Below are 26,163 nucleotides of genomic sequence, written 5' to 3' on the forward strand. Positions count from 1 at the left end.
TATGGAAATATGCTTCTGTGCTGTTGAAACCTCCAGGAGGCCTACAGTCAACTGTACTCTGTATAGACTGGATTAGACCTGGAGGGTTCAACCATGAGATCATCATTAATAACATGTGTTTGGAAAATGTATTCCAGATTAAAGCTTGGAAAGGACAACCACAACTGTTGACTGTTTAATACCTGTAAAATGTCACAGAGAACTCCTCAAATTCTAGAACTCCTCAAATTCTAGAACTCCTCAAATTCTAGAACTCCTCGAATTCTAGAACTCTTTTGAGAGTGTGAGTGGTGTGACTTTGCAGTAGATATATTATTAAACAAGCTTTGCCTCGATGAAGTTGACATGCCATCCGATCCTTCCAAGGATGACAACTATTCCAAAGCAGGGAACTATATGTGTTACAAAGCAGGCAGCCATGTAGAAAATCAAATCATCACACAATCTTGTTTTATTCTCCAGCAATAAGTATCAAAATTATACCTCTGATGATGACATCAACATTGTCTTTGAGCACAAACTGTGGGGCTTCCTTGGTTCAGTGAACCACAGCAGCTCATTATTGGTTTCACGGTTTCCTTTGACGAGGTCTGACAAGGAACAGTTTTATCTAACCACACTTCTGTAAACTTGTTGTGGAAGATGCCCACCTCAGTACACACACACACACACACACACACACACACACACACACACACACACACACACACACACACACACACACACACACACACACACACACACACACACACACACACACGTGTTCACTACATTAACCCCCCCCCAGCGCGTGCACACACACACACACACACACACACACACACACACACACACACACACACACACACACACACACACACACACACACACACACACACACACACACACACACACACACACACACACACACACACACACACACACACACTTCAGTTCACAGAATCAAACAGAGGGGAAGGAAGGAGATCCAGTCTACTCTGGATGAAATATGTATGTGATTGCTGCGGCAGCTCTTGGTTCAGTGGGGCTTTTTCATCTGTACTTCCAACATGACATCTGACTGTGTTTATATGCTGCAGTCAAGTCTCTTGTAGGTATACAAAAATAATTCATGTTGATAAATAAGGTCCCATAAGTACAGCAAACATCCTGTTGTCTCAACGCGTTGCTATAACAAACTCACGGCTTGTGCAACAGTGTGAGTTCTGTATTTATCTTCCTGAACCAGGACACAAACTTGTGGACCCCAGTAAGGGTTGCTGCTGCATAAGCAACTGCTAATGAGGATCCTAATAAACTAAACGAACTCACAAACTTCTGCACAATAATACAAATAATGAGGCAATTCATGTACGACCTGTGTAACGTGTATCGACGTCAGCTGTATGTCTATTCATTGAGGTAACTAATATAATAACTGTAATTATGTCTCTGATCTATGTGAGATGATGTGGCTGTGTATCCGTTGTGAACAGCTGAGTTCAGATGTAAATACCTGAGGAGCCAGACAAACACATCATCGACTGCCGAGTCACAACAACAAATCTACCTTTGAAATAAGTAAAGCCTGTTTAACAGTGATCCAGTCCTTTTTATCGGAATCATCTGAGAAGATATTAGAGGAAGATAATTGTTCATATAAATTGGTAAATATGAAGGCAAATGTATTAAATCCATCTGCGTGTTTCAGGCCTATTGTGTTCACACAGTGCAGTCTGGGTCAGTCTGGGTCAGTCTGGGTCAGTCTGGGTCAGTCTGGGAGCCCTTCATGATGTATTCACTTCAGCCAACCTTTTATTGGGCACGTTTACCGAGCCAAGCGTTTTATATAACCGTGACTAAGAATCCTTTATGACACACATTCATTTGATTTTCTGAATGCATTGTAGATAATCACAACCGTGCTAATTAATTCCCCAAATCAACACCAACAAAGCACTTGAATCTCCAGCCGGAAAAAGAAACAGAAACACTCTCAATGTGCTCCAATTATGTATGAGAGGCTTGTTGCAGAAACAGCCCAATATTCAAATAATCCCTAACCACATTAGGCACAGTTACTGGGAAAGGGCTGAAGCACATACAACATGAACATAACAGTGTAGATATCAATGGAGGCTGGTGAGGGGAGGACGGCTCATATTAATGGCTGGAATGGAGCAAATGGAATGGCATCAAACACATGGAAACCATTTGTTTAATGTATTTGATATCATTCCAGGTATTCCACTCCAGCCATTACCACGAGCTTGTTCTCCCCAATTAAGGTGTCACCAACCTCTTGTGGTAGGTATGTGCATTGTGCCCTGTGCTTTGTGCATTTTGTAAATAGGACAATGAACATCTCTCAAGAGACCTGCTCAGAGAAGACCTACTGTATACTAGAAGAAGAGACCAATCCCATTGGGAAAACACAGGTTGAATCAACGTTGTTTCAAAGTCATTTGTCAACGTATTGTGGCATGGAATCAACACTGAAAATTCATTGGATTGGAAAAAAAGTACTGTTTTTATCTAATTTCAACCAGCGTTGTAAACATTGGAAACAGGGTAAAACTTGAATACATTGACTTAACCTGACTAACAGAATGTTAGTTTATTTCAACATAATCATACTTTTTTTCAGTTTATTTCAACATAATCAGTACTATGTATGCCTTAGGAAGTGCAACATAACCCATATTCCACTGTGAATTCGATAGGGGCTGAGTTCAAAAACGACAAACCTCAGATTTCCCACTTCCTGTTTGGATTTTTTCTCAATTTGTTGCCTGCCATATGAGTTCTGTTATACTCACAGACATCATTCAAACAGTTTTAGAAACTTCAGAGTGTTTTCTATCAAATACTAATAATAATATGCATATATTAGCATCTGGGACTGAGTAGGAGGCAGTTTACTCTGGTGTTACCTTAATTTCAATGTTTACAACACTGGTTGAAATGAGATGAAAACAGTACTGGAACCCTGGAACCCTGCATACATGTATATATCATATTGCATAGGATCATTTGTGCACCTCTTTAACCATGTCTGAGACACCAGGCTGTCATGACTGTCATTGACATAGCTCTAAGCATTACCAATCTGTTGCATGGTATCAAAGCGTTCTCTCAGTGACGTGTGGCTTTCAGAACAGGGACACCGTGGACGTAATACAGTGAGTATTATTCATTCCTTTCTTTAATGTCTTTTTTAATGAATTTTCCTTTCTGACATTTCAAAAGGAAATTTGCTCCTGAATTGCTTAATATTTCATGTTCTCAGAATATGAGGCTTGTCATTTGTGTCTGTGAGTTGTCTGTGACATTTCTTGATGAGTCTGTTTTGTGAGACTGTTTGTGTTGGTTCTGGTTGTCATTGCATTGAGCTGCACTAAGACATGTCCTGCAGATTTTGTTGTGGTAAAGTAGAAGCATTCTATTGAAGGTGATATACAGTAGATATCTCACTGTAGAAACTTGATGTAGAGATTTCCGCTGTGACATATTATTCGTTATTTGTTTATTGAAAAAAATACATTATTGATTTGTCCTCATACTTTCACCATTATTAATAAATCATCTTAAGGATCTCTACCGATTGGTCTCCCTCCCACGGGACGGCTGAGCTAATGTGTGCTAATGCGATTAGCATGAGGTTGTAAGTAACAAGAACATTTCCCGGGACATAGACATATCTGATATTGGCAGAAAGCTTACATTCTTGTTAATCTAACGGCACTGTCCAATTTACAGAAGCCATTACAGTGAAAGAATACCAGGCTATTGTTTGAGGAGAGTGCACAGTTATGAACTTGAAAGTTATTAATATTCCAATTAGGGACATTTTGGCAGTCTTGATACAACATTTTGAACAGAAATGCAATGGTTCATTGGATCAGTCTAAAACTTTGCACATACACGACTGCCATCTAGTGGCCACAATCTAAATTGAGCCTGGGCTGGAATAATACATCATGGCCTTTCTCTTGCATTTCAAAGATGATGGTACAAAACAAGTTGGTATCTTCTTTGTATTATTTTTCAACAGATCTAATGTGTTATATTTTCCGACATTAATTTCACATTTCCACGAAATTCAAAGTGTTTCCTTTCAAATGGTATTAAGAATATGCATATCCTTGCTTCAGGTCCTGAGCTACAGGCAGTTAGATTTGGGTATGTGATTTTAGGTGGCCAGGTCGCAGTTGAAAATGAGAACTTGTTCTCAACTAGCTTACATGGTTAAATAAAGGTGAAATATATATATTTTTAAATTTAAAGGTGAAAATTGAAAAAAAGGGGCGGATCATTAAGAGGTTTTAAGTTACAGACCCAATCATTTACTGCAACAGTTTTCACCACTGGTCATTATGCTCAGTAATATTGTTCTTCCAAGTATCCCCAGTTGGACTCATACTTTGAATTTCCTGCTGGCTTCAAACTGCTGACTCTAACTGTTTGCTTTACTGCTGATGTCCAGATAGGGTAGATAGACAGACCACCTGTATCAGACAGAGAGAGAGCTTTTACAGTTGGACTGGGTATGGATAGAGACAGTTCATGAAATAATGTGTGTGTGTCGCCCTAGTACAGTAGGTGACTGATCGTACCATACCCAGTCTCTCTCTGTTTTAGGAGGTTGTTTTATTCAGATACAGTAGAAAGATATTACAGTTGTACTGAGAATGGATGGAGAGGTACCAGGAAATGTGTCCGCTATTGTCCCAGTAGTCCTAGGAGGGTGACGCCAGACTGTGCATGTTTTATGGAGACGTTTGACTTATGGGGACCTTAGTTTAACATGGGAAGTGAACGTAGTGCTCTTTTCTCCTCTGCACAGAGGACTGGCAGTGTTTAGGACAGCCAGGACAGCAGGAGGTGAGCTAGAGGCCCCAGATGGGAAGTGACGGCTCCATTTGTCAGCCAGTGCCAGGGCAGATTGAAGTTAAACGAGCCACAATAGCTCTACATTATGTCCATGCAGGGCAGGCTTATATAGGTTGCGTTCCAAAGGGCACCTTATTATAGTGCACTACTTTTGACCAGGGACCAACCTCTGGTCAAAAGTAGTGAACTATATAGGGAATAGGATTCCGTTTAGAATGGAACCATAGTCAGGACTCGGAACAGAGATGATGCTTTTGACTTCCTCTCATATGCTCCCTCAACCCTGAGCCCTGCTGTCTGCTGTCATTCCCCCCTCTATTCAAATCCAATTTTGTTTGTCACATGCGTCGAATACAACAGGTGTAGACCTTACAGTGAAATGCAGTTCACAAATAGAGTGAAAATATTTACTAAATTAATTAAAGTAAAAAAATCGATTCAAAAAGTGACACAAGAAAATTACATAATAACAATGAGGCTTATATACAAGGGGCACCGATACTGGGTAAATGTGCGGGGGTAGAGGTTAATAATTTGTGAAGTGACTATGCATAGATAATAGATAGCGAGTAGTAGAAGTGTAAAAACAAATGGGGGTCAATGGGGGGGTCCTTCCTCTGAAACCGCCTAGTATATAGGTCCTGGATGTCAGGAAGCTTGGCCCAGTGATGTACTACGCACTACCCTCTGTAGTGCCTTATGGTCAGATGCCGAGCAGGGATGCAACCCGTCAGGATACTCTCGATGGTGCAGCTGTAGAACCTTTTGAGGATCTGAGGACCCATGCCAAATATTTTCAGTCTTCTGAGGGGGAATAGGCTTTGTCGTGCCCTGGAGGTTTGTTAAGACAGTGTCCAAAGAAGGGCCAGAAGTATACAGAATGGTGTTGTCTGTGTAGAGGTGGATCAGAGAATCATCCTCAGCAGAGCGACATTATTGATATATACAGAGAAAAGAGTCGGTCCGGGAATTGAACCCTGTGGCACCCCCATAGAGACTGCAAGAGGTCCGGACAACAGGCCCTCCGATTTGTGTGGAGTGAAGGTGGTCCATTGTTTTTTCCCTCCGGTTGTGCATTTAACATGCTGATAGAAATTTGGTAAGGCGGATTTAAGTTTCCCTGCATTAAAGTCCCCGGCCACTAAGAGTGCCGCCTCTGAGTGAGCTTTTTCCTGTTTGCTTATGGCGGAATACAGCTCATTGAGTGCGGTCTTAGTGCCAGTAGCAGTCTGTGGTGGTATGTAGACAGTTACGAAAAATACAGATGAATACTCTCTAGGTAGATAGTGCGGTCTACAGCTTATCATGAGAACCTCGAGACTTCCTTAGATATCGTGCACCAGCTGTTATTTACAAAAATTCATAGTACGCCACCCCTTGTCTTACCAGACGCCACTGTTCTATCCTGCCGGTACAGCGTATAACCAGCCAGCCCGATGTTGATAATGTCGTCGTTCAGAAAAGACTCCATGAAGCATACTATATTACAGTTTTGAATGTCCCGTTGGTAGTTTAATCTTCCTCATAGATCATCGATTTTATTTTTCAAAGATTGCACGTTTGCTAGCAGAATGGAAGGCAGTGGGTTTTTTTTTCGATCGCCTATTAATTCTCAGAAGGCAGCCAGCCCTCCGGACCCTTTTTCTCCACCTTCTCTTCATGAAAATTACGTGTCATTCACGTTGGGCTCGTCAGACTCGTTAAATGAAAAAAAGGATTCTGCCAGTTCGTGGTGAGTAATCGCAGTTATGATGTCCAGAAGTTATTTTCAGTCATAAGAGACGGTAGCAGCAACTTTATGTACAAAATAAATAAAAAGATATGTTACAAACAATGCAAAGAAACAAATAAATTGTTTAGGAACGTCAGCCTTCTTCTCCGGCGCCATCTTAAAGCTTGGAGGTGTGTTTTCCATCATTTTCCTGAAAAACAAATGATAGTCCCACTAAGCGCAAACCAGATGGGGTGGTGTATTGCTGCAGAATGCTACGGTAGCCATGCTGGTTAAGTGTGCCTTGAATTCTAAATAAATCACAGACAGTGTCACCAGCAAAGCATCCCCACATCATCACACCTCCTCCTCCATGCTTCACAGTGGGAACCACACATGCGGAGATCATCCGTTCAGCTACTTTGCGTCTCGTAAACACACAGTGGTTGGAACCAAAAATCTCAAATTGGGTCTCATCAGACCAAGGGACAGATTTCCATCAGTCTAATGTCCATTGCTCGTGTTTCTTGGCCCAAGCAAGTCTCTTCTTCTTATTGGTGTCCTTTAGTAGTGGTTTCTTTGCAGCAATTCAACCACAAAGCCCTGATTCACTCAGTCTCCTCTGAACAGTTGATTTTGAGATGTGTCTGTTACTTGAACACTGTGAAGCATTTATTTGGGCTGCAATTTCTGAGGCTTGTAATGAACTTAACCTCTGCAGCAGAGGTATCCCTGGGTCTTCCTTTCCTGTGGCGGTCCTACTGAGAGCCAGTTTCATCATAGAGTTTGAGAGTTTTTGCAACTGCACTTGAAGAAACTTTCAAAGTTCTTAACATTTTCCGGAATGACTGACATTCAACTCTTAAAGGAATGTTTCTCTTTGCTTATTTGAGCTGTTCTTGCCATAATGACGACTTGGTATTTTCCAAATAGGACTATCTTCTGTATACCAACCCTACCTTGTCACAACACAACTGATTGGCTCAAATGTATTAAGAAGGAAATAAATTCTGCAAATGAACTTTTAACAAGGCACACCTGTTAATTGAAATGCATTCTAGGTGACTCTCATGAAGCTGGTTGAGAGAATGCCAAGAGTGTGCAGAGCTGTCACCAAGGCAAAGGGTGGCTACTTTGAAGAATCTCAAATATAAAATATATTTTTATTTGTTTAACACTTTTTTGATTACTACATGATTCCATGTGCTATTTCATAGTTTTGATGTCTTCACTATTATTCTACAATGTAGAAAATAGAAAAAATAAAGAAAACCCCTTGAATGTGTCAGTGTTACTTTTGACTGATACAGTATATGACAATGTATGTCAATGTACGATATAGTCTTAGAATAAAGATCAGATATATTGTATCTCCCTCTCCCTCTCCCTCTCCCTCTCCCTCTCCCTCTCCCTCTCCCTCTCCCTCTCTGTCCCTTACCCCCAAATCCCCAGCAGTCTAAATGGCTTCATGCTGTTGCAGTTGGAGGTGGTGTGTGTGCGTGTGTTCGTGCGTGTGTGTGTGTGTCTTTTTGAGTGTATTGTATTACGAATCAGGAAATCATAGCAGGATTATGCAGTTGTGCTTCACCTGACACTGGTGATCATCCCAATCAGCAGCAGGTGACAGGGGCTTGGATGTCCACCGCCATGACACATGTCAATACTCCGCTTGGTAATATGAGCGGACCATGCTCAGCAGGAAAAGGAGCTCTCTCACACACAGTCAGGGGCTAGCCACTGGCTACAAATTGACTTGAGATGAGAAGTTTGTTGACCAATTAGTAATTGAACCCCCTTGGATTCAAATGTTGAGAAGTGTCAGGGTGTGAGCAAGTGTTAGACAGGGGTGAGGGAGGGAGCGAGAAGGAGAGAGAAATTAAAAATAAAATAGATTAAGAAACTAAGGAGGGTGCAAGAGAGAGCCGGAGAGAAGGAAGGACTGTGAAAAGAGTAGATAGCAGTCAAATTAAGGAAGATTAATTTGCGAGAGAGATAGACTGTCTACATTAATGTGTGGAAGAAGCCTGTGAGAGCCAACACTTGGAGAAGTGTCTGGGTCTGTGCTGCTATCCCCCTAAATGTTAGAAGGATTGGTGTCCTATCGGCATGTGCTAATGTGGATGGAGAGAAGCAGTTCTACTGTACAGTAAAATACCTTGACAGTGACATGCAGCTAGGTTTTTATTACATAAAACCTTTTTACGTAAAGTCCTTTATACCCTTAAGTGAAATGCTGGACTGAAATAAAACTACATGCAGTGCAATGTGTGGTAGATGTGTAACCCCTTTCAAGAGGAATTATAATGCCAGTGTCGAATGACCAAATATATAACCTGTAAAATGGTTAAATTGTTATACGCTTCCTATTGACAAATAGACTTTTAAAAGCATTTGTCTTAAGTACTTACTGAAGTCCTTCTGTAGCTCAGTTGGTAGAGCATGGCGCTTGTAACGCCAGGGTAGTGGGTTCGGTCCCCGGGACCACCCATACGTAGAATGTATGCACACATGACTGTAAGTCGCTTTGGATAAAAGCGTCTGCTAAATGGCACATATTATTATTATTATTATTATTATTATTATTAAGTACTCTGTGTGTTTCTACACCCTAAGGAAATGGGTTAGGCAGATCGAGCCTCTGTCCCAAAATGGCACCCGATTCCCCATATAGTGCACAACTTTTGACAAGCGCCTTATGGGTCCTGGTCAAAAGTAGTGCTCTATGAAGGGAATAGGGTGCCACATGATATGATTTCACACAGTAGTCAGACAGTGCTGTTAGCGTGTTATCAATCTTGCTTTAGCTATCTTTAATCGGTTCCAAATTGCCTCTAAACTCAGTCATGCGTGACTGGCTTTTATTTGTAAACATGGAGGTTGTGTCCCAAATGACACTCTACAGTATTCCATATGTCGTGCACTACTTTTGACCAGTGCCCAATAGGCACCGTGTAAGGAATATGGTGTCTTTTAGGACACAGCCGGAGATACTTCATTTGTCAGTCTACAAGGTATTAAGAATATTAAACCTAATCAAAAAACCAATGAACAGATAATATTCTGATTGTGTGTATAATAGATTAAGTGATATCAGAGCAATATTATTCACTGTATAAAACAGTGTATAAAGCTCCCTAATTGGATACTGCAGGCAGGAGATACTCACAGTTTGTATGACACTTCTCACATGTCAGATATAGTTTATGGTTCTTAAGATTTGAGAAGCAAACGCCTGCAGTACCATGTGTTGGACAAGTGAGAGTATCTTGGAGGCTGATCTGATATGGTGTGATATCAATTCAATCCAGCTTTTATGTGCCTGTCTCTTTTACTAGACATATGGCAGGTTGCCAGAGAGTCTACAGTGTTGATCTGATCTAGGGCTCTTTAAAATCTGCGTTGCGGAGAACACGGATGGAATCACGGAACCTAGACATTAAAATAGAACTCACCAATATAAATGTTTTTAGTGAACTTAGTAGAAAATCAACTAAATGTAATGAACTCATGAGAAAACGCATTAGTGTGCCCAAGTTAATCATTAGACATGAACAAAATTCATCTGTGATTTGTATTTTCCTGCAGATTGTGAAACGGCACAGGAATGCCCTGTGAAGCTGTTAGCGATGATGCTAATGATAACCTTTTTCTGGTTACCTTCTTCAAAGTAGCCTATGCCTTCCTGGCAGAATGATCTCATGATTATTTGCATCAATCCAGTGGCCATTTGTTTTGCAACCTCTGCAATCACATGAGTGCAACAGAAACACAGCTCAAACCGCTGGTGTGCACTTGCATTAAAGGGTAACTGCACCCAAGAATCCTTTTTTTTTCCAGACCTCAAAAGTAGTCTCCTGGTGCATTTTATGCATTGCTGTGGACTTAGAACATCCAATTTTGTGGTAAAAAAAAACACTAAAGATTTGAGAGAAAGAACCTGAAGAAACTGGGGAAAAAACGTAAACTAGTGTTGGGTTGCTTATAGTCCCCAACAGTTATTAACTGGGATTCCTCAGTGTTCACACATACTATATTATCCAAGGCAAGCTACACAATGACAACTGAGCAAAGTGAAGTCTCCTCACTCAGCTGGTGTTAAATTAACTTAAACTAATTCAGTAATGTTAACTAGGTGAAATGAACTTAGTTACGGTGGCAGTGTGCTTTTCTAGTGTCTCGGTATTGTGGTGTGGAGAGTTTTTGACTCTTTCATAGGAAACTCAAGACGCGATCCTGTGAAATGTAAGACGCCGTGTCAGACAGTGTGGGAACGCGAGGAAGCATACATTTTATAGGCAGATGGAAGGAATCCAGAGATATTTTAATAGTTCCGCGCTTAGCTTTGCATCTTGTTGTAAAGGGAGAAAGGTTAGGCCGATGTTCCCCGTCAGTGCGTCTACTAATCTAGTGTGTGTGTGTGTGTGTGTGTGTGTGTGTGTGTGTGTGTGTGTGTGTGTGTGTGTGTGTGCGTGCGTGCGTGCGTGCGTGCGTGCGTGCGTGCGTGCGTGCGCCTTTCAGCCAGCTGTAACCAGAGAGGGGGACAAGCTTGGGCCGCTGAGTAGTAGGCGACACTGTCCCCAGAACATCAGTCATGTCAGCAGGTTGGGGGGAATACCAGTCAAAACCCATAATGACCTTTACTGAGACATGTGTAACACATTTGGCTGAACGAGCCCGGATTCAAATAGTATTAAACATCATTTCAAATACTTTATCTGTCTTTTGTTGAGCTTGTCGAGCACAATGGAGCCAATGGAATGGTCAGAAAAATGCATAACTTAAGCATAAGCCATCTGGCATTTGAGGCAGGATAGATCAAACACTCAAAGATTTCAAATAGTATTTAAATCCAGGTATTTGGGCAGGGCAAAACACAGATCGCAGTGCACAAAATTTTGACTGATCAGGGGCTGATATCCTGCTGGATCCACCAGCAGAATATAAGGGAATTGCCTTTCTCTGAATCACCTCTCTGGGGAAATAGACAGAAATATAGTTTGTGATGAGAGAGAAATCAACACCATTGTTGATGGCGGAGTAGCTACAGATCAACTCTTCCACAAATCCTTTGCCAGATCAGGATATCTGAGAGTGCAGCCAACCAGAGTGTTCAGTCAGGGAATATGAACAATCAAGCCTACAGTAAGTCAAAATGCTTTTAATTACCAGTGAAAGTGTGTTGATTATGTTATTTTGTTCGCTTCAGCGTTCTGCTATTTTTGGTGGAGTGTCCTCTTTCTTCTTCTCTAGTACCCTGTCCTCACATTTAGTGTTCCCACTTCTGCTGTCTGCTGTAGTGACTGATGGGAAAGATGAGGCAGTCCTGACTCTTGGAAACCAGCTGCTTTCTATCTGCTCATTCTAAACTCTAGGCTTTACACACCATGTGCTGCTGTTGTATTCTTGGATCTTGTGCATCTTGTGTTTTTCACGAGCCAGGAGGGTTTTTGTCAGGTAACACAATCTTAATTGCCTTTCAGTTTTAGGAAATACATCACATACAGAAATACAGAAAACATGCAGACATGCGTGACCTCCCTCCCCTCCTTCCCTCATTCATTCCTCCTTCCCTCCCCTCCTTCCCTCATTCCTTCCTTCCTCCCTCCATCCATCCCTGTCTTTCCGTCGGTGCTCTTTTGTGAATTCAAGTGATGCAAGTGTGCACTTGATAAATGTTCCCTTAAGATACAATATAATAAAGTCACAGTGAATTTGTGTTTTTCTACCCGACTGGACTGATGGAGCTACGTTACTGAGAGCTGCCCACGAGGGACTACTTCATATTACAACACAGCCGATGACATGATATTATGTTACAATCTCTCAGTGTGTGAAGTTCAAACGTGGAATGAAGTTTACTTCTGTCCTTTATACCCCTTCCTGTGAAACTTGGTCAGACTAGGCATCTCCATCTCTCTCTTCTATCTCTCTTCTCTCTTTCTCCTTCTCTCCCGTGAACTTAAAATGTTAACTCCTCTCACCAAGTGTTAAGTAAGAATACTTTCAAGTTTATGTGACGTGCATCTCTCTCCTTTCTCTCTTTCTCTTTCTCTTTCTCTTTCTCGCTCTCTCCCTCTCTCTCTCTCTTCTTTCTCTCTTTCTCTCTTTCTCCCCCCCCCTCTCTCTCCCCCTCTCTCTCTCTCTTTCTGTACGTGGTAATCACTAGTAGGCTCCTGACACTATCCCCTGTCCTTTAACATTGTTACACTGGTCCTCATCAATCACTGGAGGCTGATTTGGAGACTCCTTCTGCCTGAATCCTGAATCACAGCCAGCACAGCAACAAGGCTGCCTTGTGAAATGGATTGATTCAGACTAACCAGACTGGGGTATCCCATGCTGATGACGATAAAATAAGGAGGATTTGATCGGCTCGATTCAAGCTTGGCGTTTTTGGTTGTTTCCTCATCCAGAACGAGTGTTAGTTAGCCTGACCTAGATTTGTGACTCGGTTTGGGTTGACAGGCATTGTGGGGGGTTGCAGCTGCCTGGCGACAAGAGAGAGAGAGAGAGAGTCAGTCTCTCTCTCTCTCAGTCTCTCTCTCTCTCTCTACCTCTTCTTCTCTTTTACTCTTCGTGGGCACCTCCTCTTCCTCCAGTCAAAGATCTATCTCTGTTTTCATGCTACCCACACCACATCCCTCCCCCCTCCATCTCTCCGACATCCCTCTCTCCGTCAATCTGCAGTCAGTCAGTCACACCACAAACAGGGTGGGCAGCAAATCAGATCACCAGGAGGACAGGTCAACTGAGTGCTTTTACTAAGGGACTCTCTGGCAGCTGTCTATAGTCCAGGAGATGAAATTACATGTCCATGGTTCAGTTATCATGTTTCTGGGTGAGTAGTAGGGATTTATCCATGGCTGGACTTGATCCTTTCTACTGCTTTTTCACCGCATGCAACCTGCTCAAACTGCTTATATTACTTATGCTGCACACCAGTCCTCTGAGATATTTGGTGTTTGGTAACCATTTTTACAGCCCGCTATTGACAAGGTAGTTACTTAGAAATCACTGGTTAAAATTGTATTTTAATGCTGTAAAATAGAGTGTTCTCTATGTTCCAGCAGTATGTGTGTGTGTGCGTACATTTTTTACCTTTATTTAACTAGGCAAGTCAGTTAAGAACAAATTCTTATTTTCAATGACGGCCTTGGAACAGTGGGTTAACTGCCTGTTCAGGGGCAGAATGAGATTTCTACCTTGTCAGCTCAGGGGTTTGAACTTGCAACCTTCCAGTTACAAGTCCAACGCTCTAACCACTAGGCTACCCTGCCACCCTGTGTGTGTTTGTGTGTGTGCGTACGTTTGTGTTTCTGTGTGTGTGTGTGTGTGTGTATGTGTGTGCCTCTGTGTCTGTGCGCTTGCGCATGCACTTTTGAGTGTGTGTGTGTGTGTGTGTGTGTGTGTGTGTGTGTGTGTGTGTGTGTGTGTGTGTGTGTGTGTGTGTGTGTGTGTGTGTGTGTGTGTGTGTGTGTGTGTGTGTGTGTGTGTGTGTGTGTGTGTGTGTGTGTGTGTGTGTGTGTCACTTGTGTGTGTATCAAGTGCATCTCCATAAAGATAGAACTAGCTTGAAATCTGTAGGGGGTTGACTTGACAGGAAGGAAAAGGTGTGTGTGTGTGTGTGTGTGTGTGTGTGTGTGTGTGTGTGTGTGTGTGTGTGTGTGTGTGTGTGTGTGTGTGTGTGAGTGAGTGAGTGAGTGAGTGAGTGAGTGAGTGAGTGAGTGAGTGAGTGAGTGAGTGAGTGAGTGAGTGAGTGAGTGAGTGAGTGAGTGAGTGAGTGAGTGAGTGAGTGAGTGAGTGTGTGTGTGTGTGTGTGTGTGTGTGTTTTATCTCCTTCATTTTATCTGGATCATTTGATTGCTCTGTGTGTAAGTGTTTTGACAAGCCTGAAAGGTGAATATATCTGGGTGGTTGTTACAATATGTAACAGTATCTTTTCTTCTCCGATATAATATTTATTATGATGATTGTAGTTTAATTAACAGATGCTTGAAACAGATAATAACTGTTTATTGCTGTTTTATGATTTTATGAAAGAGCTGTAAAGAAAAGCTACTATTTGGGATGTGGGCTCCTCAATGAAACATTGAAAATAGAAGGCTCCCCACTTGATGTGCTATCCTTGATTCAACATTAAATCTAGTTTTAGGCAGTGGTGTAAAGTACCTAAGTAAAAATACTTTAAAGTACAACTTACATTGTTTTTTGGGGTATCTGTAATTTACCTTTATATTCGTCTTTTTTGACAACTTTTACTTTTACTACACTACATTCCTAAATAAAATAATGTACTTTTTACTCCATACATTTTCCCTGACACCCAAAAGTACTAGTTACATTTTGAATTCTTAGCAGGACAGGAAAATTGTCTAATCCACACACTTATCAAGAGAACATCACTGGTCATCCCTACTGCCTCTGATCTGGTGGACTCACTAAACACAAATGCTTAATTTGTAAATGATGTATGAGTGTTGTAGTGTGCCCCTGGCTAACCGTAAAATTTGGTTTGCTTAATATAAGTTATTTGAAATTATTTATACTTTTACTTTTGATACTTAAGTATATTTAAACCAAGTACTTTTAGACTTTTACTCAAGTAGTATTTTACTGGATGACTTTCACTTTAACTTGAGTCATTTTCTACTAAGGTTTCTTTACTTTTACTCAAGTATGACAATTGGGTACTTTTTCCACCACAGGTTTTAGATTAGTGCTCAACATCTACTATTGGCACAAGGAATGGTTAATATAATTTTCTGTGTATTTACTACTATAATAATAAAGATATCAAAGATAAGACTGATGGGTCCATTCAGTAAAGTTACACAGTCACAGTCACCTTACAGTGAAATGCTTACCTACGAGCCACTAACCAACAATGCAGTTTAAAAAAATATGAATAAGAATACGAAATAAAAATAACAGGTAATTAAAGAGCAGCAGTAAAAATAACAATAGTGAGGCTAGATACAGGGGGTACCGGTACAGAGTCAATGTGCGGTGCCACCAGTAAGTCGAGGTAATTGAAGTAATATGTACATGTAGGCAGAGTTAAAGTGACTATGCATAGATAATAAACAGAGAGTAGCAGCAGCGTAAAAGAGGGGTCTGGGTAACCCTTTGATTAGCTGTTCAGGAGTCTTATGGCTTGGAGGTAGAAGCTGTAAAGAAGCCTTTTGGACCTCGACTTAGAGCTCCAGTACCACTTGCCGGTAGCAGAGAGAACAGTCTATGAATAGGGTGGCTGGAGTCTTTGACAAATCTTTAGGGCCTTCCTCTGACACCTCCTGATATAGAGGTTCTGGATGGCAGGAAGCTTGGCCCCAGTGATGTACTGGGCCATACGCACTACCCTCTGTAGTGCCTTGTGGTCGGAGGCCGAGCAGTTGCAAGACCAGGGAGTGATGCAACCAATCAGGATGCTCTTGATGGTGCAGCTGTAGAACCTCTTGAGGATCTGAGGACCCATCTTTTCAGTCTCCTGAGGGGGAATAGGTTTTGTCGTGCCCTTTTCACGACTGTCGTAGTGTGTTTGGACAATGATAGTTTGTTGGTGATGTGGACACCAAGGCACTTGAACCTCTCAACCTGTTCCACTACATCCCCGTAAATGAGAATGGGACGTGCTCGGTCCTCCTTTTCTTGTAGTTCACAATCATCTCCTTTGTCTTGATCACGTTGAGGGAGAAGTTGTTGTCCTGGCACCAAACGACCAGGTCTCTGACCTCATCGTTGTCGGTGATCAGACCTACCACTGTTGTGTCATCAGCAAACTTAATGATGGTGTTGGAGTCGTGCCTGGCCATGAAGTACAGGAGGGGACTGAGCATGCACCCCTGAGGGGCCCCCGTTTGAGGATCAGCGTGGCGGATGTGTTGTTTCCTACCCTTACCACATTTTTTAAATTTTACCTTTATTTAACCAGGCAAGTCAGTTAAGAACACATTCTTATAGGGGCAGAGGGAGGTGTTTAGTCCCAGGGTCCTTAGCTTAGTGTTGAGCTTTGAGAGCACTATTGTGTTGAACGCTGAGCTGTAGTCAATGAATAGCATTCTCACATATGTGTTCCTTTGGTCCAGATGGGAAAGGGCATTGTTGAGTGCAATAGAGATTGCATCATCTGTGGATCTGTTGGGGCAGTATGCAAATTGGAGTGGGTCTAGGGTTCCTGGGATTATGGTGTTGATGTGAGCCATGACCAGCCTTTCAAAGCACTTCATGGATGCAGACATGAGTGCTACCGGTCGGTAGTCATTTAGGCAGATTATCTTAGTGTTCATTGGCACAGGGACTATGCGGGTCTGCTTGAAACATGTTGGTATTACAGACTCGGTCAGGGACAGGTTGAAAATGTCAGTGAAGACACTTGCCAGTTGGTCAGCGCATGCTCGGAGTACATGTCCTGGTAATCCATATGGCCCTGCGGCCTTGTGAATGTTGACCTGTTTAAAGGTCTTACTCACATTGGATGTGGAGAGTGTGATCCCGCAGTCATCCGGAACAGCTGGTGCTTTCATGCATGTTTCAGTGTTACTTTCCTCAAAGCGAGTATATAAGTTATTTAGCTCGCCTGGTAGGTTCATGTCACTGGGCAGCTCGTGGCTATGCTTCCCTTTGTAGTCTGTAATAGTTTGCAAGCCCTGCCACATCCGCCGAGCGTCGGAACCGGTGTAGTGTGTTTCAATCTCAGTCCTGTATTGGCACTTTGCCTGTTTGATGGTTCGTCGGAGGGCATAGCGGGATTTCTTGTAGGCTTCCGGGTTAGAGTCCCGCTCCTTGAAAGTGGCAGCTCTAGCCTTTAGCTCAGTGTGGATGTTGCCTGTAATCCATGGCTTCTGGTTGGGGTATGTACGTACGATCACTGTGGGGACGATGTCATCGATGCACTTATTGATGAAGCCAGTGACTGATGTGGTTTACTCCTCAATGCCATCGGAAGAATCCCGGAACATATTCCAGTTTGCTTAGCATCTGCTTCATCTTACCACTTTCTTATTGACCGAGTCACTGGTGCCTCCTGCTTTAGTTTTTGCTTGTATAGAATTATGGTCCAATTTGCCAAATGGAGGGCGAGGGAGAGCTTTGTACGCATCTCTGTGTGTGGAGTAAAGGTGGTCTAGAGTTTTTTCCCCCTCTTGTTGCACATTTGACATGCTGATTGAAATTAGGCAAAACTGATTTGAGTTTTCCTGCATTAAAGTCCCCGGCCACTAGGAGCGTTGCCTCTGGATGAGCGTTTTCCTATTTGCTTATGGCCGTATACAGCTTATTGAGTGCGGTCTTAGTGCCAGCATCAGTCTGCGGTGGTATATAGACAGCTCTGAAAAATATAGATGTAAACTATCTTGGTAAATAGTGTGGTCTATAGCTTATCATGAGTTACTGTACCTCAGGCGAGCAAAACCTTGAGACTACAAATATGCTTAGGCCGGCGCCCCTTGTGTTACCAGGGGCCACTGGTCTATCCTGCCGCAAAAGCTTTAAACCCGCCAGCTGTATGTTAATAATTTCGTCGTTCAGCCACAAATCTGTGAAATTACAGTTTTTAATGTCCCGTTGGTAGGATGTACGTGCTTAAGTCGTCTATTTTATTATCAATTGATTGTAAGTTGGCTACTAGGAACGACGGTAAAGGTAGATTACCCTCTCGGCGACGGATCCTTACAAGTCACCTGGACCGTTACCCACAATACCTCCATCTTTGACAGGGATGAGGGCCTTGTCAGGTGTCTGGAGTAAATCCTTCCCATCAGACTTGTTGAAGAAGAAGAATTCCTCCAGTAATCGCTGCCCTGATTTCAAGAAACTCTTTTCGGTCATAATACACGGTGGCAGAAACATTATGTACAAAATAAGTTACAAATAACGCGAAAAAACACACACAATAGCACAATGGGTTACGGGATTGTAAAATGGCAGCCTTGTCCTTCGGGCGCCATGATCACACTCCTCAATTGCTCAAAGTGGGGTCCTTCGACCTTTCTACTGTTAATTCATTTCATAGCTGTTTCTGCCACGAAGAGGACTGAACAAAGTACTCTTACTCCCACTCTGTTCCTTGGTGGATTTGGGTGTGAGTTGTTTGACATTGTATTAAACATTTCACATGACAGTCTGGTACCATGCTGCTAGAAGGCATAAAGGCATTTGAAGAGGCCATTGATCATCGGGTGGTGTGACATTTCAGACGTAAAGCCTCTGTGGCTCGATGACTATGAAGTGGGGTATGTATAGCAAGCTGCTTTCTCTAAACCCCCTATTGATGCGATTATACTAATAGCCCATCCTCGAAAACCTCTCTCTGAGGAGTTTTAACTTCTATAATGAAACGATCATTATGCAGCCTATCTGAAATAGAGGATGAACTTGTGGGAAAAGCACATTTAGAGAGTAAATTAGAAGCTGGCTTAACGTTCCATCAGGCTTCTCCTGAGACCTGTTTCCTTCAGCTCAGCTGTGAAGTGCTCTGCTCTGAGGCTGGCTGTCTGTCTGCCTGCAGGGAGCTATCTCTCTCTCTCTCTGTCATTATCTCTCTCTCTCTCTATCTCTCTCTCTCTCTCTCTCTCTCTCGCTCTCTCTTTCTCTGTGTCTGTCTCTCTCTCTGTGTGTCTTTGTCTCTCTCTCTCTCTCTCTCTCTCTCTCTCTCTCTCTCTCTCTCTCTCTCTCTCTCTCTCTCTCTCTCTCTCTCTCTCTCTCTCTCTCTCTCTCTCTGTGGAGAACACCATTGGAGGCTAATCAACCTCCATTCTTAGGGCTTTAACTTACTTAATTAAACAGTAAGAGCAACATAAAGACTCAGCAAGACTCCTCTTAGCATAGCTACCCACTACATTTTTTGTACAAAAAAAACAAACATAAAAACGGTGTCAGAGGAATTTAGAACTTGTCGCTGTCCGGTTGCCATGACAACTGTCACAAACACAGGGTCAAAGTAGTTTTTTATTTTTCTCTCACCCCTTGTGCCGGCTACGCAACGTGACTGTTTCAAAGGGGATCATATAAATATTATACAGGTAACATACTTAATTCTGTGTGAAATAGGTATCTGTCTCTCTGACCCTTCTCCCTCTCTTTCACACTTTCTTTCTCTCTCTCTCTCAATCAATTTCAATCACATTTATTTATAAAGCCCATTTTACATCAGCAGATGTCACAAAGTGCTTATACAGAAACCCAGACTAAAACACCAAAGAGCAAGCAATGCCGATGTAGAAGCAATGTGACTAGGAAAAACTCCCTAGAAAGGCAGGAACCTACGAAGAAAGCTAGAGAAGAACCAGGCTCTGAGGGGAGGCCAGTCCTCTTCTGGCCGTTCAGGGTGGGGATTATTAGAGTACATGGCCATTAAAGCCAGATCGTTCTTCAAGATGTTCATAGATGACCAGCAGGGTCAAATAATAATCACAGTGGTTGCGGAGGGTGCAACAGGTCAGCACCTCAGGATTAAATGTCAGTTGGCTTTTCATTGCCGAGCATTCAGAGGTCGAGACAGCAGATACGGTAAAGAGGGAGGGAGAGAGAGGGAGTTGAAGAAAGAGGGTTGAAAACAGCAGGTCCGGTGAACAGGTCAAGGTTCCATAGCTGCAGGCAGAACAGCAGAAACTGGATCAGCAAGCATTTCACTGCACTCGCCTTAACTTCTGCAAGCCATGTGTATGTGACCAATAAAATTTCATTCACAGCATAACCAGGTGCACTGGGGACGGGGACAGCCAGGAGTCGTCAGGCCAGGTAGTCCTGAGGCATGGTCCTAGGGCTCAGGTCCTCCGGGAGGGGAGAGTGTGAGAGAGAGATGGGAGAATTAGAGGGACACCAGATAATACAGGATAATTACACCAGATAGGATAGACTGACGCTAGCCCTCCGGCACATAGACTACCTGAAACAGGGGGGGTCTGGGGGCACTGTTACCCCGTCTGAAGATACTCCCAGACAGAGCCAACCACGCTCTCGCTCTCTCGCCTTCTCTCTCCCCCTCTCTCTTTTTCTCTCTCCCTCTTTCTCTCTCTCTTTCTCTCTCCCTCTTTCTCTCTCTCTCTCTCTTTCTCTCTCCCTCTTGTCTCGCCCTGTCTCTCTCTCTTTCTCTCTCCCTTTCTCTCTTTCTCTCTCCCTCTCTCTCTTTCTCTCTCCCTCTGTCTCGCCCTGTCTCTCTCTCACTCTCTCGCTCTCATCGTGCTGCATATACATAATTAAAGTTTAAAGGGACAGCCTGCCTGTTCCATCATTATTCAAGTGGCCAGGTAATGGGTTTTCATTGAATGAACATTTGCATAATCAAGTTTTATAATTTCCCGTGTATATCTCATCAAATATTGACTAGCTCTGGTTGAACGTCTCATACACTGCATGGTGAGTACATGTATTATGGATGGGGGCTTTCTCCCTGTCTCTCTCTCTCTGTCTCTCTCTCTCACTGTCTCTTTCTCTCTCTCTCTGTCTCTTTCTCCCTATCTCTCTCTCTCTCTCTCTGTCTCTCTCTCTCTGTATCTCTTTCTCTCACTGTCTCTTTCTCTCTCTCTGTCTCTTTCTCTCTCTCTATGTCTCTCTCTGTATCTCTCTCTCTCCCTGTCTCTCTCTCTCTCTGTCTCTCTCTCTCACTGTCTCTTTCTCTCTCTCTCTGTCTCTTTCTCCCTATCTCTCTCTCTCTCTCTGTCTCTCTCTCTCTGTATCTCTTTCTCTCACTGTCTCTTTCTCTCTCTCTCTGTCTCTTTCTCTCTCTCTATGTCTCTCTCTGTATCTCTCTCTCTCTGTCTCTCTCTCTCTCTGTATCTCTCTCTCTCACTGTCTCTTTCTCTCTTTCTCTGTCTCTTTCTCTCTATGTCTCTCTCTCTATGTCTCTCTCTGTATCTCTCTCTCTATGTCTCTCTCTGTGTCTCTCTCACTGTCTCTCTCTCTCCATCCTTCTCTCTCTCGGTCTCTCTCTTTCTCTCTGTCTTTCTCTCTCTCTCTCTCTCTCTCTCTTTTCTCTCTCTCTCTCTCTCTCTCTCTCTCTCTCTCTCTCTCTCTCTCTCTCTCTCTCTCTCTCTCTCTCTCTCTCTCTCTCTCTCTCTCTCTCTCTCTCTCTCTCTCTCTCTCTCTCTCCCTCTCTCTCTCTCTGTCTCTCTCTGTCTCTCTTTCTCTGTGTCTGGTCTGCTTGCCAACAATCAACAGGGATTTAGATAAGAGACAGACTAAACATGTAGGCCTACTTCTGCTAACCCAGCTTTGACTTTGCCTGCTTCATTAGAAAAATGTAGTAATGAAGTTGCTCCTATAACAAATCATTTTTTTGTAATGTGGGAGGTAGCATGAATCAGAATTGAGCAGCTCTGTGTAGAATAGATGGTACATTACAAATACTGTATGTTGCACAATGTTTTCTATGCAAGTAACATCATAAGCGCTAGCCATGATCTGTGTGTCTTGTTTGTGTTGAGTACAATGGTGTTTGCAGCAGTGATGGTGAACCACAAAGCTCAGCAGAAATCACAGTGGTCACTGCCTGCCGTCCCCTTCCTCTCCAGTCTTTATCTCTTATCTCTAATTATACTGTAGCCTCCATAAACTGCTCCTCTCCTCCCGCTGGGATGACATTGTAATTATCTTTCAAATAATGACAGCATAATGCACACAGAATTAAATACAACACCATATATTAGTATTGTATTATGCGCATTGAGAGTTTTGTAATGCACTCTATAAATCCAATATTATTACATTGCTATTTCATTATTGTATGCCATTTAGCAGACACTTTTATACAAAGAGACTCACAGTTCATCCATTTTCACATGGTGGCCCCAGCGGGAATCGATCCCAGGACACTTGGCATTGTAAGTGCCAAGCTCTACTAACTGTGCCAGACAGGACCACGTTGCTAATACTTCACAACCCACTTGTACCTGCTATGAACCAGATATGTGAGAGATCACTGAAAGCTAGATAACAATCCCCTAGACAGACAATCCCCTAGACAGACAATCCCCTAGATAACAATCCCCTAGACAGACAATCCCCTAGACAGACAATCCCCTAGACAGACAATCCCCTAGACAGACAATCCCCTAGATAACAATCCCCTAGACAGACAATCCCCTAGACAGACAATCCCCTAGACAGACAATCCCCTAGACAGACAATCCCCTAGACAGACAATCCCCTAGACAGACAATCCCCTAGACAGACAATCCCCTAGACAGACAATCCCCTAGACAGACAATCCCCTAGACAGACTTTGTGAACTACATTATTACATCAACTATGAATTTCACCAGTGGGCTGAATGATAATGTCCGTTAGGGTTGAATAAGAGGTAAGTAGCAGAGGTAAGTACATTTAGAGGAGGCTGAGGCACAGCCACTTAATACACAAAGCCCACGCACTGGGAGACTGTGGAAAACGATGTGCCTAGGTGTGTCCCAAATCCTATTTCCTATATAGTGCGTAGCGCTCTGGTCAAAAGTAGTGCACTATTTACACATATATAATTTAGCAGACGCTCTCATCCAGAGCGACTTACAGTAGTTAGTGCATTATTCATACGCTACATGACCAAAAGTATGTGGACACCGGGGCGGGGTGGTAGGTTAGAGCGTTCGACTTGTAACTGAAAGGTTGCAAGATCGAATCCCCGAGCTGACAAGGTAAAAATCTGTCGTTCTGCCCCTGAACAAGGCACTGTTCCCCAGTAGGCCGTCATTGAAAATAAGAATTTGTTCTTAACTGACTTGCCTAGTTAAATAAAGGTCAAATAAACCTGCTAATCTAACATCTCATTCCTAAATCATGGCCATTAATATGGAGTTGGTCACCCCCTTTGTTGCTATAACAGCTTCCCCTCTTCTGGGAAGGCTTTCCACTAGATGTTGGAACATTGAGTTTTTTTTTTTTTTTACAGGGACAGTGCACATTAATCAACGTTTCAGTAAAAGTGCCATTTTGATTCCATTCAGTAACAAGAGCATTAGTGAGGTTGAGCACTGATGTTGGGCGATTAGGTCTGGCTAATAGTTGGCGTTCCAATTCATCCCAAAGATGTCCGATGGGGTTGAGATCAGGGCTCTGTGCAAGCTAGTCAAGTTCTTCCATCTCGATCTCGACAAACCATTTCTGTATGGACCTCGTTTTGTGCACAATGACATTGTCATGCTGAAACAGGAAGGGCCTTGCCCAAACTGTTGCCACAAATTTGGAAGCACAGAATTGTTTGGAATGTCATTTTATGCTGTTGCGTTAAGATTTCCCTTCACTGGAACTAAGGGCCCAAGCCCCAACCATGAAAAATAGCCCCAGACCATTATTCCTCGTCCACCAAACTTTACAGCTGGCACTATGCATTCAGGCAGGTAGTGTTCTCCTGGTATCTGCCAAACCCAGATTGGTCCGTCAGACTTCCAGATGGTGAAGCATCATTTATCACTCCGGAGAATGCATTTCCACTGCTCCAGAGTCCAATGGCGGCGAACTATACGCCACTCCAGCTGACGCTTGGCATTGCAATCTTAGGTTTGTGTGCGGCTTCTCAGTCATGGAAACCCATTTCATGAAGCTCCCGATGAACAGTTCTTGTGTTGACATTGCTTCCAGAAGCAGTTTGGAACACAGTAGTGTTGCAACCGAGGACAGACAATTTTTTCTCACTTAAAGCACTCCCATTCTGTGAGCTTGTGTGGCCTACCACTTCGTGGCTGAGCCGTTGTTGCTCCTAGACATTTCCACTTCACAAATACAGCACTTACAGTTGACCAGGGCAGCTCTAACAGGGTAGAAATTTGATGAACTGATGTATTGGAAAGGTGGCATCCTATGACGGTGCCACGTTGAAAGTCATTGAGCTCTTCAGTAAGGCTATTCTACTGCCAATGTTTGTCTATGGAGATTCCATGACTGTGTGCTTGATTATATACCTGTCAGCAATGAATAGCCTAATTTGAAGGGGTGTACACTTACTTTTGGCCATGTAGTGTCCTTTTTTTCGTACTGGTCCCCCATCCCATGGGAATGGAACCCACAACCCTGGCGTTGCAAGCACCATGCGCTACCAACTGAGCGACACAGGACATTTGGGATGCAGCTCTAGCCTAAAACGGCTTGCAATAGCATCTTGTAAAATACAATTTGGTGCCGACTGCCTACAGCTGGAGCATTTTGATGGGACTTCCAGGGATTCTAGATATGTGTGCCAGTGCCACTGGCGGTGTTTCAGTAAACATTAGTCTTTCTTTTACAAACAAGATCTGGGCTGTGGGGAGGCTAGAGAATCAGCTTTCAGAGCTTAGGGGATGAATGATGCTCTACAGTTTCTGTGTGTATGTGTGTTAATTAGAGAATAAGCTTTTTGTTTTATGTAGTGTGAGAGGGGGATGTCTGGAGGGGGATGTGAGTGTGTGTGACAGAGGTCCCCCCCTCTTTCTGTTCCTAAGTCTACATGGAAACAATAGAGCTAAAACAACAATAATTTGCACAACAAGGAACAACGTAATATGATATGAATTTATTGACAACAGCAAAAACTCAGGTACACCTGTCACGCCCTGACCTTAAGGAGCCATTTTATGTCTCTATTTGGTTTGGTCAGGGTGTGATTTGGGTGGGCATTCTATGTTCTGTTTTCTATGTTTTTGTATTTCTATGTTTTGGCCAGGAATGTTTCTCAATCAGAGACAGCTGTCTGTCGTTGTCTCTGATTTGGAATCATAAATAGGCAGCCTTTTTCCCTTTTGTCATTGTGGGAAGTTGTCTTTGTTAGGGGCACTATGGCCCTCATAAGCTTCACGGTCGTTTTTGTTATTTCTTGTTTTGTTGGCGACATTTTAACAAATAAAGAAAATGCTCACCACGCTGCACCTTGGTCTTCCTTGAACGACGGCTGTGACAACACCACTAATATAACATCACTCTTTCTCAGCGGAAAAACGTACCTTGATCAGACAAGCCATATTCACATACAGTTTCATTGTAAAACGATATACAGTGCATGTAAAAGTACTCTCAGAACTGAGGTACAGTACAGGCTCTCATGTAGTGGTCATGTGCAGTACCAGGTCCCATACAGTGTTACACAATGTTAAGTGTTACTGAATTACAAAGTACTAGGCAGTATATGATAACAAAGAGACTGTTCTACTGACTTGAGATCTTAGTAGATGGTTTTAGATCAGTGGGCTAACCCGATCTTGAATCCCACAAACAATTACAGTTCAGTCACATGATCACATTAATTCTGTTATTAACTCACAATTATCTGATTCTTCATACATTCCATTTCCTTTTTCAGGCATTTACACATTAGAGATTTTATCACACAGAGCGAAGGGAAGTTGTGAGATTGAGTGGTGTCATTTTTCTTTCTTTGTCTCTCTTGTGATTTGCAACAACAACACATTGCAATCTGACATATTGCTGTTCTCTTCAATAGTCCAGGGGAATCTCCACACTCCTCAGGAAACCATAGCAGTGCTTCATGTTCTCTTGCATTCACATTCCAGCAAGGATCTGTAGCCTAACGGCTGCTAGTGGTTGCTCACCCCCTGGTGTCTTAGCACTAGTAGACTTCACAGGTACACAGAAAACCTGATGGATTACCGAAGGGCTCT

At 42.8% G+C, this 26,163-nt stretch overlaps 1 protein-coding gene across 4 annotated transcripts in view; it reads left to right on the top strand.

Annotated features, from left to right (window-relative positions):
• The window catches only part of LOC124047014 (zinc finger protein 385B-like), a 188,228-nt gene that overhangs the window by 91,692 nt on the left and 70,373 nt on the right, over positions 1-26,163 (top strand). The window contains exon 1 of one of the 4 annotated variants that reach the window (XM_046367767.1): positions 11,498-11,725. The exons of 2 other annotated variants lie outside the window; for them this stretch is intronic. In XM_046367767.1, coding sequence (XP_046223723.1) covers positions 11,707-11,725 — 19 coding nt within the window. In that variant the 5' untranslated portion in view covers positions 11,498-11,706. Of the gene's footprint in view, positions 1-11,497; positions 11,726-13,358; positions 13,422-26,163 lie in introns of those variants that run through there. One more of the 4 variants, XM_046367765.1, reaches the window with a different exon arrangement.

The sequence above is a fragment of the Oncorhynchus gorbuscha genome, linkage group LG01 (assembly GCF_021184085.1).
Source record: "Oncorhynchus gorbuscha isolate QuinsamMale2020 ecotype Even-year linkage group LG01, OgorEven_v1.0, whole genome shotgun sequence".
NCBI lineage: Eukaryota > Metazoa > Chordata > Actinopteri > Salmoniformes > Salmonidae > Oncorhynchus > Oncorhynchus gorbuscha.